The following is a 19,265-nucleotide window of genomic DNA, read 5'->3' as shown; positions in this document are numbered from 1 at the left end:
TAGGTCTATGCTCATGATGTCAATAACTGGACTGTCTGGTCCAGACTCGATTTTTTACAGACCGCCGTCATAAAGCTGGAATATTGCTGAGGGAAGGTGCAGAGACTAGATATGGTGAACCTCTACCATGCCAACCCCGAAGTCAACCAATGGGTCCGTCGTGCTGATGCCCTGACGTCCCTAGCTCTCCGCCAAGTACGAGATGGGTGGATGAATGCCACGGACCACACACCCGACATCCAACGGGCTATTCTCTTCAACGACTACTCGTCCACAATTGGGTCGATGATGACTGCCGCTTCCCACATGCTGTACGGAATCACAGCAACACAAAAGCATCAAGGACAGACACTCATCTGTCAACAAGGCAGTCCTCTGGGCTCAACCTCTTTGCCCTTATGCAACAGGGTGCTGCTGTACAAAGCAATCTTAGCGCTAAGGTGATCGTAACTCCCAAACCTTAACATAGACTTACGCCATCGTAGCGCTAAGGCTGTTTTGTACAACGGCACCCAGGATATAGGAAAAGCTGAAGGGAACAAACTTGTCCGTTTTCTGCACGTTGCCAGACCTCCTCGCAAGAGACTTTACAAGGAAACCTGTTTACAGAGACTGAAATACCACTTTATCGAGGGAGGCGTGAAGTCCCCTTCCTAGATGAATTCCTAGATGCTGCAGGACATTTAGTTAAACTTGGTTGAACTGTTGAACATTACTTGGTGTTAGGTTTCTTATATGTTATTTTTCAGAAATAAATTGATATCATAGTGCTTGTTCATCTGCTGCTGCAGTACAAAACAATTTATTTCTCTGAAATAGTTTGCTGAAATGTTAGACATTTGGAGTATTACTTGGTGATTATATTATGATATGTCCTATTTGGTCTTTGTATATAACACATATACTTCACTCTCTCTTATTCTTCTTCATTTTACCCCACACGGGATGGCCTACTATGTAGGGGTCAGCTCATAACTCCAATCACTAGTGCATAACTTTGTTTTGACAACACCGTAGACGGAAGGACATGCAACATTTTTTTCCGTAAATGGTCATCTCCCATGTGTCAGACATCCCATGTGTCAGACATCCCATGTGTCAGACACCCCATTTGTGAGGTAAGTTCAAACAACAACTTTTATGGTTGAGGGCACGTCATGTGTGTGATATATTACCTTAAATCCGAATAGACTAGTTCTGTCGTCAACAGCTGTCTGACAACTGGTAAAAACGAAAACAACATTTATACAAATCAGTGTTTTTTCTTGATGTATTATTGCTTTATATACTTTGGGTTGTCCTTGAGGAAGAGACTTGTTCAGCTGATAGTGGAACCCTTCCAGATTATTGTTGGTCCTTAGGTCTTGGGTACCATGATGGTTCCACATCGGTATCCGAAATCTGGCATCATCGTCGATCCAGTTGGCTACTATGTAGTCGTTGAACTAGTAATCTTGCTGTGATAAGATCCAATCCACCCTTCTAACAATACCTGTTGTGTTCCTCTTGTGGATGTGGCGTACTCAACTTTGCGTAATGCAGCTCCGGCCATGGTTTGGTATCTAATCTGCTGTTGTTGTTGCTTAAGTGTTTAAGAGCGCACCTTCTGCCTTAGCAATTTCGGCTGACCTGTCCCTCTTTGGGACTCATGTGTGTGAGTAGGGTACACATATCTATTACGAGTTTGGTATTCACCGAATTTCTGTTTTTGTATTGATATGATTTCTATTTTCGTATATTGATATAATTTCATTTTTGTCTTTGGCTGCTCTGTTTATATACGTTCGAGATGCTGTCCATCTCTCAGAAATAGAGTAAGTTGGGCCTTCGCTATTGCATCTCCCGGCTTTTGGAGATCTAGGACACAAAGCGGATCTAACTGCAATTCTTGTTTTAACCGAGCCCGGGCTGGGACGTGGTCTTGGCAATCCAGTAACAAGTGAGCAATGGATTCAGGGTGATTGCAAGATGGACAAACTGGGTGTCTGACACCGTACCCACCCATATCCCTGCTTTCGCTGTGTCATTTTGTCATGACCCCAGGGTTAGACAGATTCCACTAGTCTGGTTTCAATCTCGAGATAAAGATTGTGCGCAAATTATTGTCGCGCTCACTGACGGGAGAACCTGTTGACAGGTGCTCGATGAGAGTTACTTCCCTTAGTAGAAACCACTGGCAACGGCGTTGTTGAAGTATGGCCGACGCTTGAGAGTTGTTGATGACATGCGTGGTCATAGATAAGAAGAAAGAAGGCAGATATTACCATTGCAGTTCTATTATATACTTAACTGGGCATCATGGCTGCTGTTCTAAAAAGTGCAGCTGTGTCAAGCTCAAATAAAGGACAACCAAGTTCTTTTTACAGCAAGGATAAACCGAATCCAGTGTTTCAAGCACTTGATCAAGAATTCAAAAAGTTTGCAGGATATATGAAAAAGAGAGCTGGCCCTGGCTACAAGAAACCGGAAGAAGAATCATATTCAAGACCGTAAGATTCTAAATATTTGTCCCTTTAATATGCATGTATGATCATCTCAACGTTATCATTTCTCAAATTCTACAAATCTAAATTTAAAATATAGCCAATTGTTCCCTATTTTCTTATTTCTGATGATCTATGAGCATGTCATTCCTTTTTCCAGACAAGCTTATGAACTATACAAGCTTATGAACTATACAAGCAGCCATATTTTTATTCCGGTTCTAAAATCTTTAGAATTCATAGTCATTCAAAAATTTATTTGCCATACATTGTTATGATAGATTCAGTTTGTTTTTCTCTAAACCTATGCATTCTAGATATCCTACTACCGTAAACTATGAACTCTACATGTAACTATGTGCTCTACTAAAAAAACTGTAGAAGAGAGAATTATAAACATACATGAAAACATTACACCACACAATGTTTTGTTGATCAATACATTTTTATTTACATTTTTTCCAGTGCCGATACCTTATTTGAACTGTGGAACAAGTATGAGGCCCGTCTTCCCACAGTTTACTATCAGAAGAAATTACTTGAAATGGGAGATTTTCTAGTCACCATCAAGGTAAATTATCTGAATACTTTCACATATTTTTATTATCATTTTGTATAAATATTTCATTTTCTCAAATCATATGTAACTTGTGTAGCAGGGTGTGGAGTCATCCTTACCTTGTCATCTTGCCGTAGGGCGCCAATATAGCGGCCATAAAATGTCCCAGTCCCGTGATGGGACTCGAACCACGGACCTTCTTATCTGAGGTCGGACGCCTTGTCCCCATGACCAAAGAGGTTAACCCCGTCAGCAAGCTGACAAGGTAAGGATGACATCTGTGGGATGACACCACGCCCTACTACACTTGTTTAGGCATGGAATGTGAATGAAATTGAGAAATATTCTTGTGGATGATACCTTCAAGATCAGATAGGAGGATTCAAGCTGAGATTTAATAAATCATTTCATAGTACACCCAAGCAGGATACCTCATTCACAAATTTTATGACCAGATGTTTTTCATTTTAGTCACCTGTTATAACAAGATAATTGTGGACAATTTCCTATCATGATAATCCTTTTTGTGTTTTCCTTCGAAAAGGTAAATACAGTCATTTTGAAGGGTGATAAGGTTTGTTAAACTGCGTGTGTTGGTGTCAAGCCTTGGTGTTTTTGGTACAGGAGTACAAGCTGGCTCTGTGGCAGTGTTATGAAAGGTACCTACAGGCCTTTGGGGATGTCAATGTGGAGGAGATCACCAATGTAGACATGTTCCGAAACAATTTCTTCCCTAATGGTTTTGACGGAGAAAATGCTGGACTGACAGTGAGTGTGGCATTTTTTAGTTTCAAGATGAATTAATTTCTCTTTCTTTTCATTGGCACATTGATACTAAACAATATGTACATGTTGTATTTCGTTTCCGTTTTTGTCTAAGTTTTTGTTATAATTATGTGCAGAACAACATTCCCGAAAATACATGTATTAGTATCTATCACACTATCATCAGTTTTGTTGAGGCATGTTTTCTGTTCAATCTGTGTATGTGTTCATCATATCATCATGACAATTGCGAAATTGGGAAAGAAATCATTACTGTCCTCTTCGCAAAAAGATATTTTTATTGCAAATCTTTATGGTCATCATGTATGAAATCAACCAGAATTTTCTTTGTGTATTCAGTTCCGAGCCCTGATGGGGAAAAGTATCAGCATGTACCAGGTAGTGAAGCTATCTGACCCAAAGCTGCAGAACAAACAGTCTGTGGACCGCTGTGTGCAGATCCTAATTTTTCTCAGGCTTGTCATGCAAGTCGTCCTTCCCAAAGAGTCCCTCTGTTGGCTTGTTTATAATGGTATGTACAAAGTGTGGGATATAACTGCCAGGCAGACCAATAGCTTTAATACGTACTGTCCATTGCATAGATCACTGGAAAACAAGGTACAAGAACAATTTGAGTGATGTTTGTGGTACTTAGATTTGAAATCATGATATATGACCATTCTCATTTAGATCAGTTCTTAGTTCTTGCTACAGCTTAACAAAGATCTGAGGAAATCCCACTACAGGTCACGTCAGACCAACCTTTCTCAAACTTGATCGACCAATGGAATGAATGTCAAGAAGCCGACTTTAGCCAATCAGAATGCAGCTTTCTCGTGATTTATGGCACTAGTTTAAAACTAGGCTTCAAAACATATTTTGACAACTCCTCGATTAATTATTTGAAAACAGAACAAAAGAACATTCTGGAATGGTTAATAGATGACCTAGATTATATGGATTCAGTCATAAAGCCCATAACTGTCGTTTTTTCGAGGTTGCATAATTAGATCCGACCGTCACTTTTATGACTTGGCAAACAACGCTCTGATTCGTCAGATGAAAGGTTCCCTTAATGAGATGTCCTCATATCTTTGTTTAGCGGTAGCAAGAACTAGCTAGGATCTGATTTTAATGAGATCGGAAATATGACACAAATTCAAATAGCAATAATGAAATATATGTTGGTCTTTCAGTCAAAAGAGTGTGTCCGTCACTTATTGAACTCAGAGTAATGAAAGATAAGTGTAAGGAAGTAATACAATGCTCCACCGGTTTAAGATGGTGCTAAAGTTGTCCAATGTTTCAGGCACAGTGCACATATACAGCATGTCAAGACACCTGATGTCACTGGGACATTCAGCAAGGGTATGTTCACTGTGATTTATCCAGGACTTTCTTCTTGATATTATAAAGTATGTACCATATTAAGTATTTGCAATCATATTAGAACATCATAATTGAGGTATTTGCTGTTAAAGTCAGGTATTCAAATGTCCACTATTATGAATTGATTTCAAAACTGAAACACAAACATTTACCCAGAAATCTGTTTGTACAGAACTAGATTGTGAAATCAGTAAATGACAACACAAGATCAATGAATTATCAATAAATCATAATCAAACACACAGGTGGAGTATTTATGTAGCGACGTGCATGTGTATGTGTTTATGTCTGTGTGTGTATGTGTCTGTCTGCTTGTAGTAGCCCAGACTAATGGCGATTTAAGGTGCTAGCCCACTGAGATACCATACCGCAGTTTTACATGAATACACCCCTCAGACACAGTATACTGACCTCGAGCTGACCAGTCCTTGTTTTAACCTCTTAATGCAGAGCGCCAGGCATTATAACGACAAACTTATCCTATCTCATACTATGTACATCTTCTTTCTTGAACCCTGTTTCCAGCTTCTAAAACAAAAACATTTGCCTGAACACACCCCATCATCTCCATGGTTATGACCAACATCTGGGTCAATGTTGTGCTCTTGTGCACGGTAGCCTTCCACGCTTTGACCATGTGCATCTCTCTCCCATCTCATTTTCTTTCTCATCATCACTGTGTGTGGAGGGGTGTGGGTAGGCTCGTGGTTATAGCGTTCGCTCGTCACACTGAAGACTTGGATTCGATTCCCAACATGGGTACAATGTGTTAAGCCAGTTTCTGGCATCCCCTGCAGTGATATTGCTGGAATATTGCTAAAAGCGCCATAAAACCAAACTCACTCACTCACTGTGTGTGAACATGTTTGACAACCTAGAGAATATATTGTTTGTCTTCATGTTTTGCTTGTGGAGTAAGACTATCTCAACCATGGGCAAAAAAGACAAACAAAGGCCATTGTATTCCAAGTGTAGAAACATATACACTACATCGGATCCCCACAGTCTGTGTTATGACTTCCAGGGTCAGTGTACGCTGGACTCACGCTGTGCAGAATGCCATTCTCTGCCTTAGGCGGCCGTTTTGCTTTACATCCAACGATGTTGTAGACGATTGTTGGACCATCAATCTAAAGCAAAGGATTCTACTTAGAAGTTGTCCAAAAAATCTACATCCGCATTGGCAGTTTGTTCAGGGGAGCCTACCTTATCAAGTACTGACGACATTGCCTCAGACAGTTTCCTTAGGGACAACATCTCCAACCCTCACTGTTCAACCCCTCCTCAGTCTCCACCCCAAGGTGATTTTCGATCCATTCTTATCCCTGATCCCAAGTCTACTCTGCCCTCAAGTTCGACGACTGCTCCCATCAACACTTCTGTTCAAACGATCGAACACTCTTCTTCAAGATCCCTTTGCTGGATCCAGCACACTCCGCTCCTGTAACAGATCGTGTGAGGAATGACAGTTTGGTTGTTCGTGCCATGACTAACAGACGAGATACTCACAAGGATACGCAGGACCGATGATCAGTATTCAACGATAGGGATCAGTGATCTTGGCCCGGGATCAGTTTTAAGGATCTTCGTTCTCCCACTAGACGATCAGCAGAGAGCAATCCAATTTGACTTCAGCTGACCACTACTCAGCTCCCTTGCACACAGAAAGTTCTTCCTGTTACCGGGATTGGTCCCCCATGATAGACTACCAACATCAATGTGGGAACTTCAACTTTTGGGATAATCCACAGTTCAACGCCTTCAGAGCTAAATAGTTATCTTTACCATTGGGATCCATACTACCAGAGACTGGGGTACTCATACCCTCCAGAGTTTTCAGACTACCAATCTAATGCTGACTATGTTCACTCCCCGCTTTGTCATCCGCCAACTGTTCATTCTTACAGTGACAGCCCTGGAATGCCATAGAATGCCTCTGCCCACTTCCCGTTACCTCCAGGTTTTATTCACCAATTTTCTTTGTTTCAAGAAAAGACAATCAAAAGCTATTGCTGGTCTTCTATTTGAAATTTTTCAATGCAAAGTATTTGGAAGTTCCGCCTCACTTTCGCATGACATAAAACATGCTCCTTGGCATGCTCATTCATCCTGGCGATATCATGGTCAGCCTCGTCCTAAAAGATGCTTATCTGCACATCCCCATCCAACGGGAGCGCCACCATTTTGTTTATTCTCCAAGGCTGTCATTACCTACAATCCTACAATCAAGCGCACACAGGAACCGATATCCTTTGTCAACAGCTCAACTTCACACGTCCTCTACAGCAGCTTGGTGGGTTGATTATCGTTGACAAGTATGAGGTCATTCCAACCCAATCACTCCAATTCATCGTGGCTCTCTTCAGCAATCAACAAGCCATGATGTTTGTTCCTCAAGATCATTGGATGAAGATTAAACGGTATGTTCCATTGGCACTCAAACAACCGTTCCAGCTCTGACAATGGCAACTGCTCCTGTGTATCCTGATTCCAGAGCAAGCTCTTACCTCACGAGGTCAACTGCATCTACGACCACTTATCGACCTCCGAAACATAGCCAGAGACAACCCCTGGAACTTCCGGTGCGGTCCAACCTTCTGCTCCATCCACACGGTCTGTTGCCACACCCTCATACCCGCATGTTATCGTCTGCACGCCTGACACACCTGCAGAAAGCCAAGGGCTATTCGGCTAGAGCGACCGAGGCTATTGCTTCAGCCCACCGTCCATCTACAGGGGGACTGTATGCTGATAAATGATGCTTGTTCCAGGCATTTTGTTCTGACAAACACCAGGATCCGATGACAGCGTCACCGCAGATCCTGGATCAGTTCCTTCTGTACTTGCGTAGCACCCGTCGGTTGAAGGGCTTTCCACCCCCACATACCTGGTCGCGATCTACTCCGTTCTGGCCATCCCGGACGATCGGAGAAAGACGAAAAATTCCCGACCTACGGGCCTGGCTGCGCTCGTTCAGTCTTGAAGACCTGAAGGCCAAGTTCGGACCGCCTGCGTTGGATCTGAATGTGGTCTTCAACGCCCTTCGAACCACTCCCCTCGTCTTCCTTCTACGACCTTATGTAGAAGACGGGTGTTTCTACTGGTTTTGACTACTGCCGCTCGAGTCCATATACAGCACGCCCTCGATGTCTCCCGTGCCCGGTTCGAATGCGGTACCCAGGGCGCCGTTCATCATGGACCGTACTGGGACGTCAGCGTAAAGACTCAACTCCCAGGACAGCCTGATAGATCATTCCTTGTCCCCTCCCCCCTCGTCCAGTGTGGGTGCCGAGGATGAGGATGAGCGTCATTATGCCCAGTAAGGGCACTGAAGGTTATTCTACGATCTAAAGACTGCCGCAAGTCTAGGAAACACCTTTTTCTGCCGGTCTCCCCTTCGTCGCAGTCGTTGGTCAGCCGGAATGCTTTTCCCTGTGGCTCCGGGCGGTCATCCTTAAAGCTTATGAGCCGCCGGATTTGACCCTCCCCCCAAAGGCTATCACCTGAAATAAAATGAGATCAGGGCGATCGTATTTACACTGCTTCTTCACGGTATATTGTTCCATCCAGTCGTTCAGGGAAGCCTGTTCGTGGCGATTGGACACCGCCTTCACCAACCATTACTTCCGTGATGTAGCCTTGAAAGTTGTCGCCGGCATTCACAGTTTTGGTCCCTGGTTGTAGCCCAACAGGTCATCTATCTCCGACTCCACTGATTCTCCGATACCCTGAGCGGGTGTTTATCACCCCAGACGAGACGGCTCTCTTGCGTTCCGCATTCGCTCTTAGGTCAGTTTTAGTTTTGGGTTACCCGACTCATTCTATTGCTGTCACCTATCCGGGTTTTACTTTTTGCATCAACTCTCGTTTCCTGACGACAGGAATGGTAGTAGATGTGGACACCGGCGCCAACGCCAACGCCAACGCTGCTGCTTCTCTGATACCTGAGCGGTGCCCGTCGACCTCACCGGTGTTCCTTGCCTCCAGCCTAGAGGGCTCTCCTGCGTTTCGCATTCGCTCTTAGCATTGGTCGTAGATTTTGCCGCCGACGCCGCTGATTCTTCGATTCCGAGTGGGGCCCGTCGAACTCTCTGGTGTTTATCGCCTCAGATTAGAGGGCTCTACTGCGTTTCGCTTTCGCTCTTCGGTAAGTTATATATTTTGGCTACACGCCTAATTGTATTTCGGTTACCTATTCGGGCATTTCGTTTTTGCATCGACTCTTGTTTCCTGAAGACAGGAATGGTCGTAGATGTTCCGGTCATCACTTGTATGCGGTGCGGATTCATCGGACCTTGATGAGGGTTTAATATGGTTCACATCTGCAGGTATGCCCACCGGCCATGCCGTCTGATAAAGATGCAATACGGAGTAATGCAGGATAAGTTAAAAAATTTAGTAAAATCTAAATATTTTTTACATTTGTATAGTTATCCTGCATTACGAAGTCTAAGTGCCCTCCCTTTCGCTACGCTACCTCCCCACGAAGTTTCAGATGTTTTGTTTAAAGCAGTTATGTCTTTTGGTGTGACGTCATGACTTCCGGGTCACGTGCCGACTGTGAGAGGGCGCTGCCTCCTGGGCTGGTTGGGACAACTTTCTTCAGCAGCTGGATCTCACACAGTTCGTCTCTCTGTCAAAGACAGCAGTAAATGCAATACGGAGTAATGCAGGATAAGTATACAAATGTAAAAAATATTTAGATTTTACTAAATTTAATTATTTATCCTTTCTCACATGCGATATATCCACCTGATCATCCCTGCATCTCAGTTCCCTTAGCCGGACAGCTCAAAGAAAGGGAATGGCACATGGTCAAAGTATGGAAGGTTTCCATTTAGAAGTACCTTATTGATCCGGTTGTTGGTCGTAACCATAGAGATTCTGGGGTGTGTTTGGGCCAATGTTTTTGTTTTAAAAACTGACAACAGGGGTCAAGCACATTTCCACATAGGATCGAAGAAGAAAGAAGATATGCATAGTGTGAGATAGGATAAGTGTATACATATACAATTAAGGCTGAAATTTCCAAGAACCATCTTTTAAAATCTTTTCGTATGACACCCTTGAGATTGAACCACCAGACCTTCCGTTCTCCAGACATACGCTCAACCACTAGACCACAGAGGCCATCATCAAACACACAGAATAGGTTTACAATGATAGGCAATACAAGAAATCAAATATGTGGGAGCAGCATAAGAAATATGTGTTACTGTCGTTTTTTAATCCAGAGTAGTGTTGGAAGCTGGCAGGAAAATCAGTGTATAGCTGGGTATCAAATCCACACTTGACAAGAAGATCACTCTTACAGTTATCCTTCTGGAAACTGACCCAATCCAGTACTTCTTCAACGAATCATTTATACGCAAAGACGAAGAGCACTAAATTACCAGCTGCCGACGACAGCACTCAACATTTTACCAGTGCTACAATCATTTGCTGCCACACACATGCTTTATTCAACTGGGAAATTGTAAATACCAAATTTGGTTATTATAGATGACCCTAGGTCTAGAAACATTGACATAAATAATCCTGGGAAAGTCTAGATGAACCTATTCGAATGCTTGTAGGTTGTTCTTAAACTTTTCATGTTGATTTTCACACAATGTATACCTGTATGTGATGCTTGAGACAAAACTAAATAAGTGTTCAATGATGATATGGCATTGATTATAATAATATTAGATCACCCTACTGTCTCGAGATTCATATAAGAAGTGTGAGTTATGGGTAAATAGTGTCTATCTTGTAGTTAAATGCCTAATGCAACTATGTAAACAAGCAGTGGTGATAAATAGAACAATTTGAAAATATAGGATCTCTGATCTTGGTGATGCGTACTGTGTTTGTGCAGGTCCTCGAGTTCCTGCTGTGGGCCAGCATGTGTATGGAAACCTCTGTACCACTCCTGGCTGTCAAGTACCTCCCCTGGCGCACCACCCTCTACACTGCTGTGTGTCAGTGCTACTATGACTGCAAGGCAGGACAACATGCAGAGGTTGGTGGCCAATAGTTCTAATCAGTCAAAGTGAAATTGCCTGGGAACCTTGTTTTTGTTTATGAAAATATATTCATGTGCAATAAGTAAAAGGTCCTTCCTTGGAGTGAATGTAGCCCTGTAGGGATAAGATTTCTATCAAATTCTACATCAGAACATGCAACATAGATGAAGGTTATCAATGTGATATCTCACAGAATATCTGCAATAGGCATGTCTATGAGATGCATGGCATGGCTCGATTAAGCTATATAAAACATGCACCAGTGCAACCGGTTATTGTAAAATGCACCTTAATATTTTTGTCCACATGCACCAAGTGCATGTCATAATCTATGCATTTTTTGTGTAACCCTTACTTGATCCCTTCAACACAACATTGATCTTTGAACACACTCAGTACCTCTAAGCTTTATTTACCATACTACATCACTAATCACTGTGTTATGTGTAATTTGCCATGCTTTTGGGGGGCTTGGCATCATTATGCTGATTATGTGCACATTTCAACTTTGGAATTTATGGGACTAGGGTGCAACCTGGTTTTGTCTGGTGCAATTAGGTTTTCATGTCAACATGAGTCAAGTTGAGTCAAGTTCCTTATATTGAGGGCTGCATGGTGATTGTTGCAGGGCTTTGCCCGACGTGGACTGGCCAAGATCAATGAGCTGAGTAAGCTGGAGGGACTCAGTAGTTCCCAGGAGACTCCGGAGTCTGAGATTGCATTCAGGGAGGCAACAGTCAAGGTATGTCAATCTTTGCCCTCATCATGTCTATTCCTTATGTATTCCTTTATGAATTCCAGTGGACATATTTAGGTTATTTTAAGTTCATGTGGACACAACCTCCCCTGTAGGATGCTGGTCAAGCAGCAATAAGACCCTACAGTCTTTTGTTGTGAAATAGGGAAATGTTCCACTCGTCTATCGGTGGTGTAAACATAGACAAAATTTAAAACATCATGTTTAGCTCCTGGTCCTAACTGACTTTTCTTCATGTAAAAAATTAAATTGAGTCAGAAAAACAATTTATTTGCTTAAATAAAATGCTTTTTTAAAGATAGAATAATTTGATAAAAGTTAGAAAAAAATCATTGAAATAAGTCATTTGTGATCCTGAAAACTGTTCCATTCAGGTGATGATGTCCATTTTATGTGACCTTAAAGAAGTGGACAATGAATTTGGTAGTTCACTTATCCCTATCCATAATGAGCACAGTCAGCAGGCAGTCTTTGGTTTTACAGATGGCTGTGATGGTGTACAAGAGATCCGTCATGGAGACCAGGAGGAAACCAAAAGGATTGTTGCGGCCAAAAACACGGGCAAACCTCAAGGATGTTCTCAATGTAAGACACTGTACAGAAGGTGTTTCCATCCAATAAATAATGTGAAGCTATTCCAGTGTTTGATTGTTATGCCATAATGATCGCCAAGGAACGTTTAGTTTTGACGTGTATGCTTTTTGTCCAGCTTCCATGGCCTCGCACACCAAGTGAGAAGATGCTGGCAGACATGTTTGAGGGGAGTGCTGCCCAGATGCTGGCAGTGCTAGAGAGCCTCCAGGACACGAACCGCCGTATCCTGCTCACATCCGCACCAGCTCCAGACAATGAGCCAGAGATCCTTGATGTCTTCTGTGAACTCTTTATGGCAGCACAGGAGATCCTAGCAGGTAGGGGGAACTACTTTTGCCTGTCATCGCTCCAGTGATCTTTTCCATGTGTATGGACAAGAAATGAGATTATAATAAAACTTTTTGAAGACTTGACTATTGTACAGTTTTGTTATTCCCATTCAGATGTCACAGATTTGTCATGACTGAAATTTCAACGTTACATTTACCAGCCTCTTCCATGATACCAGACTTTCTATAATGTAACATAATATAACTAACAAAATAAAGTTAGTAGAGATTGTTAGCAGACGAGGAGAAGTGTTAGTTAACTTCGATAGCATCTTTTAGAGAAGATGTAACAACAGGTCTGATTTTATTACACTGAATACATGCTCACTAACCAATGATAAGTGAGTAAGTTAATGTTGTATTCAAGCTATATCACAGCAACATGTAAATAATCAATTCTTTGACAGATAACCATTGGTTGATAGCATGAGCAATGATCCCAGGTTTTGGATTGTGAATACACACAATGAGCAACTGTGAAAAAACAATCCTAACTACTTAGAACAAACATGTGTCTCATGTGTCTCATTGTCACATGTGTGTCATGTGTCTCACATGTCTCATATGTCTCATTGTCTCACGTGTCTCATTGTCACATGTGTCTCAGGTGGTGGAGGCCACAAGCCACCAGGTCCCAAGCCCATGAGTTCACTAGGCGGTCATCCTCTGGCCTCGGTGGTCACTGACAGGCGCCTCATAGAGATGGCTACAAAAGGTGTGTATATGAATCATTAGGAGGCTAATAGAATATAGGCTGCAATGGAACCAATTAAATCTTAATATTCCATGAAGGTTAGTGTAAGGTAAATAGAATTCTTGTAATCTTTTTGTAATGAATGAAAGTTCTTGCTTTAATTTATGCCATTTGCTTATAAAACATGTATTAAAAAATTGTCCATGAAACCAATGTTGTTCAATGAGTAGATTTATGGTTTTGTGTATGTCAAATACAGGTGAGGATGGTGTGCCTATCAGTGCCGTCATCAAACTGGTCAAGCTGGCCTTCAACTATGAACACTGGGATACGTTTGACCTCCTAGTGGATCCCCTCCTTACTCAGTTGAAGGTAGGAACCTTGTTCAAGGCTATACACAGGATGCAATGTGTGTTTGGCAGACCGCCTCTGTGGTCTACTGGTGGGGCGTCCGCCCCCAGAGTTGAAGGTCGGGGGTTCAATGCCAGGCTGCATCGTGAAAAGATGGTATTTGTTCTTACCCTCCCTGGCGCTCAGCATTAAGGGGCTAAAACAAGGACTGGTCGGTTCGGAGTCAGTATACTGTGTTTGAGAGGGGTGTTCATGATAAACTGTGGCATGGAAACTCAGTTGGCAGGCACTCTAAATCTGCATTAGTATGGACTGGTACAAGCAGCCACACACGTCCATGCACGTCACTTTATAAGTGCAATAGGCTTGAAAGCAACTTTAAACTCTATTTCACTTCACGTATGTATGTTTGTGCACAGGGAAAGGACTTTTTCATTCTTAAAAATACTGTGATGTTTCACAGATTTCTTTGACTTTTACTTTTTTAATAGTTACATAACATCTAATAATATCATATATGCATTTTCAGTGAGTGAATATTGCCAAGATCTGAATCGTGAATGTGAGTGTTGTATGTTATCTAGGTGTTGAGTGAAGACAGATATATGTGGGATGGCAAGGCTCTTGAGCTGCTGCAGGTCATGGAGAGACTCAACAGTAGCAACCGACGCCACAAGCGGATGGTCAACGTCACAGAGGAGGAGAAAGAGGAAGAGCCTGCATCCGGGGCAGCCAACCCTCCCCCATCCACTGTACCAGGTTAGGGATAAAGACCCTTGCCCAAATGGGAAGATGGGTAGCCAAGTTGTCCAATCATTTGACAATCATGCTGAGATTCGGGTTCTGTTCCCCATATGGGTACATTATGTTGAAGCCCACATTTGGTCTCCTCCACCATGTCTCTGAATCAAAACCAAACTTACTTTTGGCATCCAATGGCCACGTATATTGGCCCGACAGCAGTAGTTGTCATGTCAGCAGTATTTGACATTTCGGCAGAGAGCGGTAGTTGTCATGTCAGCAGTATTTGACATTTAGGCAGGCAGCGGTAGTTGTGTCCGCAGTATTTGACATTTAGGCAGGCAGCTGTAGGTGTCATGCAAGCAGTATTTGACATTTAGGCAGGCAGCGGTAGTTGTGTCCGCAGTATTTGACATTTAGGCAGGCAGCTGTGGTTGTCATGCCAGCAGTATTTGACATTAAGGGAGACAGCGGTAGTTGCTGTATCAGCAGTATTTGACATTTGGGCAGGCAGCTGTAGTTGTCATGCCAGTAGTATTTGACATTAAGGGAGACAGCTGTAGTTGTGTCAGCAGTATTTGACATTTGGGCAGGCAGCGGTAGTTGTTGTGCAAGCAGTATTTGACATTAAGGGAGACAGCGAGAGTTGTTGTGTCAGGAGTATTTGACATTTAGGCAGGCAGCTGTAGTTGTTGTGTCAGGAGTATTTGACATTTAGGCAGGCAGCGGTGGTTGTTGTGTCAGGAGTATTTGACATCTAGGCCAGCAGCTGTAGTTGTTGTATCAGCCGTATTTGACATTTATGCAGGCAGCGGTGGTTGTTGTGTCACGAGTATTTGACATCTAGGCAGGCAGCTGTAGTTGTTGTGTCAGGAGTATTTGACATTTTGGCAGGCAGCTGTAGTTGTTGTGTCAGCAGTATTTGACATTTAGGCAGACAGCGGTGGTTGTTGTGTCAGCAGTATTTGACATTTAGGCAGACAGCGGTGGTTGTTGTGTCAGGGGTATTTGACATTTATGCAGACAGCGGTAGTTGTTGTGTCAGGAGTATTTGACATTTTGGCAGGCAGCTGTAGTTGTTGTGTCAGCAGTATTTGACATTTAGGCAGACAGCGGTGGTTGTTGTGTCAGGGGTATTTGACATTTATGCAGACAGCTGTAGTTGTTGTGTCAGGAGTATTTGACATTTTGGCAGGCAGCTGTAGTTGTTGTGTCAGGAGTATTTGACATTTTGGCAGGCAGCTGTAGTTGTTGTGTCAGCAGTATTTGACATTTTGGCAGGCAGCTGTAGTTGTTGTGTCAGGAGTATTTGACATTTATGCAGACAGCGGTAGTTGTTGTGTCAGGAGTATTTGACATTTTGGCAGGCAGCTGTAGTTGTTGTGTCAGCAGTATTTGACATTTAGGCAGACAGCGGTGGTTGTTGTGTCAGGAGTATTTGACATTTATGCAGACAGCGGTAGTTGTTGTGTCAGGAGTATTTGACATTTTGGCAGGCAGCTGTAGTTGTTGTGTCAGCAGTATTTGACATTTAGGCAGACAGCGGTGGTTGTTGTGTCAGGAGTATTTGACATTTATGCAGACAGCGGTAGTTGTTGTGTCAGCAGTATTTGACATCTAGGCAGGCAGCTGTAGTTGTGTCCGCAGTATTTGACATTTAGGCAGACAGCGGTAGTTGTTGTGTCAGGAGTATTTGACATTTATGCAGACAGCGGTAGTTGTTGTGTCAGGAGTATTTGACATTTTGGCAGGCAGCTGCAGTTGTTGTGTCAGCAGTATTTGACATCTAGGCAGACAGCGGTAGTTGTTGTGTCAGGAGTATTTGACATTTATGCAGACAGCGGTAGTTGTGTCAGCAGTATTTGACATTTAGGCAGGCAGCGGTGGTTGTTGTGTCACGAGTATTTGACATTTTGGCAGGCAGCTGTAGTTGGTGTGTCAGGAGTATTTGACATTTTGGCAGGCAGCTGTAGTTGTTGTGTCAGCAGTATTTGACATTTGGGCAGGCAGCGGTAGTTGTTGTGTCAGGAGTATTTGACATTTTGGCAGGCAGCTGCAGTTGTTGTGTCAGCAGTATTTGACATCTAGGCCGGCAGCGGTAGTTGTTGTGTCACAATATAGCCTTGGGCTTGCAGCAGTAGTTGCCACCTATGATATCTGGGCTGGGCAGTGGTAGCTGCTTTAGGCCATCAGCAATCTCATTGAAATCAGATCTTAGTTTTCGCTACCGCTAAACAAAAATCTGAGGACATCCCATTACGGGTCACGTCAGAACGACCTTTCGCAAACTTTGACCGATCAATGAAATGACTGACAAGAAATCAACATTAGCCAATCAGAAGGCAGCTTTCTCGAGCTTTACAACACTTGTTTCAAACTGGAGACTACGTTCGAAACATATTTTGTCGTATTCTCGATTAAAAAAATTAAAACTGATATGAAGAACATCCTGGAATGGCTTATAGATGGCCTAGATTGTATGAATATAAACATAAAACCCGTAACTGTCATTCGGAATACCCTCAGTCAAATATTTCGAGGTTGCATGAATCGAAAACACATTCCGTCTGTCACTTTCATGATCTGGTAAGAGACGCTCTGATTGGTTGGATGAAAGGGCGTAATGACGTGACCCGAAATGGGATATCCTCAGATCTTTGTTTAGCGATAGTGAGAACTAAGATCTGATTTCATTGAGATTGGCCATCAGCGGTAGCTGCTAATTTGCTGTTGGCAGCACAATAGCTGCCAAGCAATGATAGCTTTTCTTATCTGTATGTATGCTACAAGGGGTAGTTGCCATGGCAACAGAAGCTTAGTAGCTGCACACCCTCGGCCATTTAATTCACTCTTCTTATAGGCATGGGCATCCACTGTATGGTAGCCGATGCTCTCTTCCCTTTGGCATATTCTGCAATATAACAGGATTATTGTGAAAAGAGGTGTAACTCCATACTCTTTCACTTGTCCAAATAATGACGACATATAAGAATACACCCCACACAAGTTCTACTATCCCTCCAGACAGCTTTAACATTAGATGAAATGGTTCTGGCAAAATGGAATGATCTGTTTTCTGTCCATGGTCAGTTGTGCTCACATTAACAATATTCTGTACTGGTTTTGGCAGGCAAATATTGACTGAGGTGCAAGTCTGGCACAAATACAAAAAGCTTCAATCATCAATGTTATGACAGAATATATATTTTTTCCTCAGGCACTTCTGTGAAAGCTTTTGGCATCCAGGATGATCTGATCAATCTTGCTGAAGTCCTTCTGTCCATTGTCAGCGGACCTTTCCTAGTGAGTACATCCCAGCAAACGAAAAAACTGATGATACAGCGTTTCTTTTTTATGTTTTGGCAGCATTAGAAAATGACTTTAACACAACATTAAATTATATGGTTTTCTTAATGTTGCCACAACGTTATGGTGTAACATTACCATAACAGTAACACTTTGCTGCAATATTGCTTTATTATACAATTTTGTTCATGATTAATATGTCTGTCATATATTCTCACATCACTTCTTGACAGCTGATATGTTTAATGAAGTTTGTGCTAATTTCCTTTTAAATACTGTTGACTCTAGCGCTGAGCAATCAAACAAACTTTCTCCTCTGTGCTCATAAGATTGATTGGCCAGGTTTGCTCATCCTGGGAAAACATGTGTCATGTCATGCAGTTGTTTGTTCCATGAAACACCTCATGTTCGAGCAATCTGTTTATTTTCAAGAACAATTCTCCAAACAACCAATTTTTTACTTATCCTGCATTACTCTGGCTCATCTAAGCCAACCACACTGAAGATCCCTGATGTCAGATTTGTGTTTATTGAGACAGAGATAAGGAGATCGCTCAAATCATTTTCGTCACTAGCATCATCGACCCAAGCCATGGAGCAGGACTTATGGAAAATTAATCCAATTTGCCTAGACCATTTTCAGACTGTGGTAGATTTCCAGCAACGCCAAATTGACTACAGAGGAGCCTATGAGGAGATCATGGCTACACACAGGATTGGCTACCAGAATATTCCAGGGCAGGAGTGGGGATAAGAGGGGGAAGCATTGAAGTGTTGGGCAATCATGACTGGGAGCTCCCAGCCCCAGTCCTCCCAATTGTCAACACCCATGTACGTGGGAGGCTGGGCATGTTCTGGCAGAACTGGATCGGGCTGGCGGACGCTTACATACTCAACGCACTGCACTATGGTTACCAGCTGAACGTAGTGGTAGAACTGCCGTTGATCAAAGCTCTTCCTAGGAAACTGAAGTCCAACATAGACATCTTGCTGGAGAAAAGTGCAGTAGAGATTGTTCATGCCCCAGCACTTACACTCTCCCATCTTTCTAGTACCGAAAAAGGACTCAGACAAGATGCGGATGATCCACAATCTCCCTGTGTTCAACGAGCGCTACATGGAGCATCAACCTTACTTACGTCTCACAACCTTGATACTACTCAAGAACAGCAACAATGCTTTCGACTCCTTGATCAATCACGACTTGCAGGATGCGTACCTGCATGTACCTATCCATCCCTCCAACCGCAGGTTTCTCAGGTCTCTCATCTGCTGGTCTCTCTGAAGGA

General features: G+C 42.8%; 1 protein-coding gene across 4 annotated transcripts in view; it reads left to right on the top strand.

Moving 5' to 3' along the window:
- The first annotated feature begins 2,169 nt into the window (after positions 1 to 2,169).
- LOC124118554 (cilia- and flagella-associated protein 54-like) overlaps positions 2,170 to 19,265 on the top strand; it is a 93,432-nt gene continuing 76,336 nt past the window's right edge. For all 4 annotated transcript variants that reach the window (XM_046480727.2, XM_046480726.2, XM_046480725.2 and 1 more), the window contains exons 1-13: positions 2,170 to 2,489; positions 2,949 to 3,054; positions 3,667 to 3,810; positions 4,168 to 4,339; positions 5,117 to 5,175; positions 11,057 to 11,200; positions 11,833 to 11,946; positions 12,445 to 12,546; positions 12,671 to 12,872; positions 13,492 to 13,599; positions 13,838 to 13,950; positions 14,514 to 14,688; positions 17,888 to 17,973. In XM_046480727.2, coding sequence (XP_046336683.2) covers positions 2,299 to 2,489; positions 2,949 to 3,054; positions 3,667 to 3,810; positions 4,168 to 4,339; positions 5,117 to 5,175; positions 11,057 to 11,200; positions 11,833 to 11,946; positions 12,445 to 12,546; positions 12,671 to 12,872; positions 13,492 to 13,599; positions 13,838 to 13,950; positions 14,514 to 14,688; positions 17,888 to 17,973 — 1,716 coding nt within the window. In that variant the 5' untranslated portion in view covers positions 2,170 to 2,298. The remainder of the gene's footprint in view (positions 2,490 to 2,948; positions 3,055 to 3,666; positions 3,811 to 4,167; positions 4,340 to 5,116; positions 5,176 to 11,056; positions 11,201 to 11,832; positions 11,947 to 12,444; positions 12,547 to 12,670; positions 12,873 to 13,491; positions 13,600 to 13,837; positions 13,951 to 14,513; positions 14,689 to 17,887; positions 17,974 to 19,265) is intronic.

Source organism: Haliotis rufescens, unplaced genomic scaffold, assembly GCF_023055435.1.
Source record: "Haliotis rufescens isolate VD_foot unplaced genomic scaffold, xgHalRufe1.0.p SCAF_22, whole genome shotgun sequence".
NCBI classification, from domain to species: domain Eukaryota; kingdom Metazoa; phylum Mollusca; class Gastropoda; order Lepetellida; family Haliotidae; genus Haliotis; species Haliotis rufescens.
The sequence above is the reverse complement of the archived record's forward strand: the minus strand, read 5'-3'. Positions and strand labels throughout refer to the sequence as shown.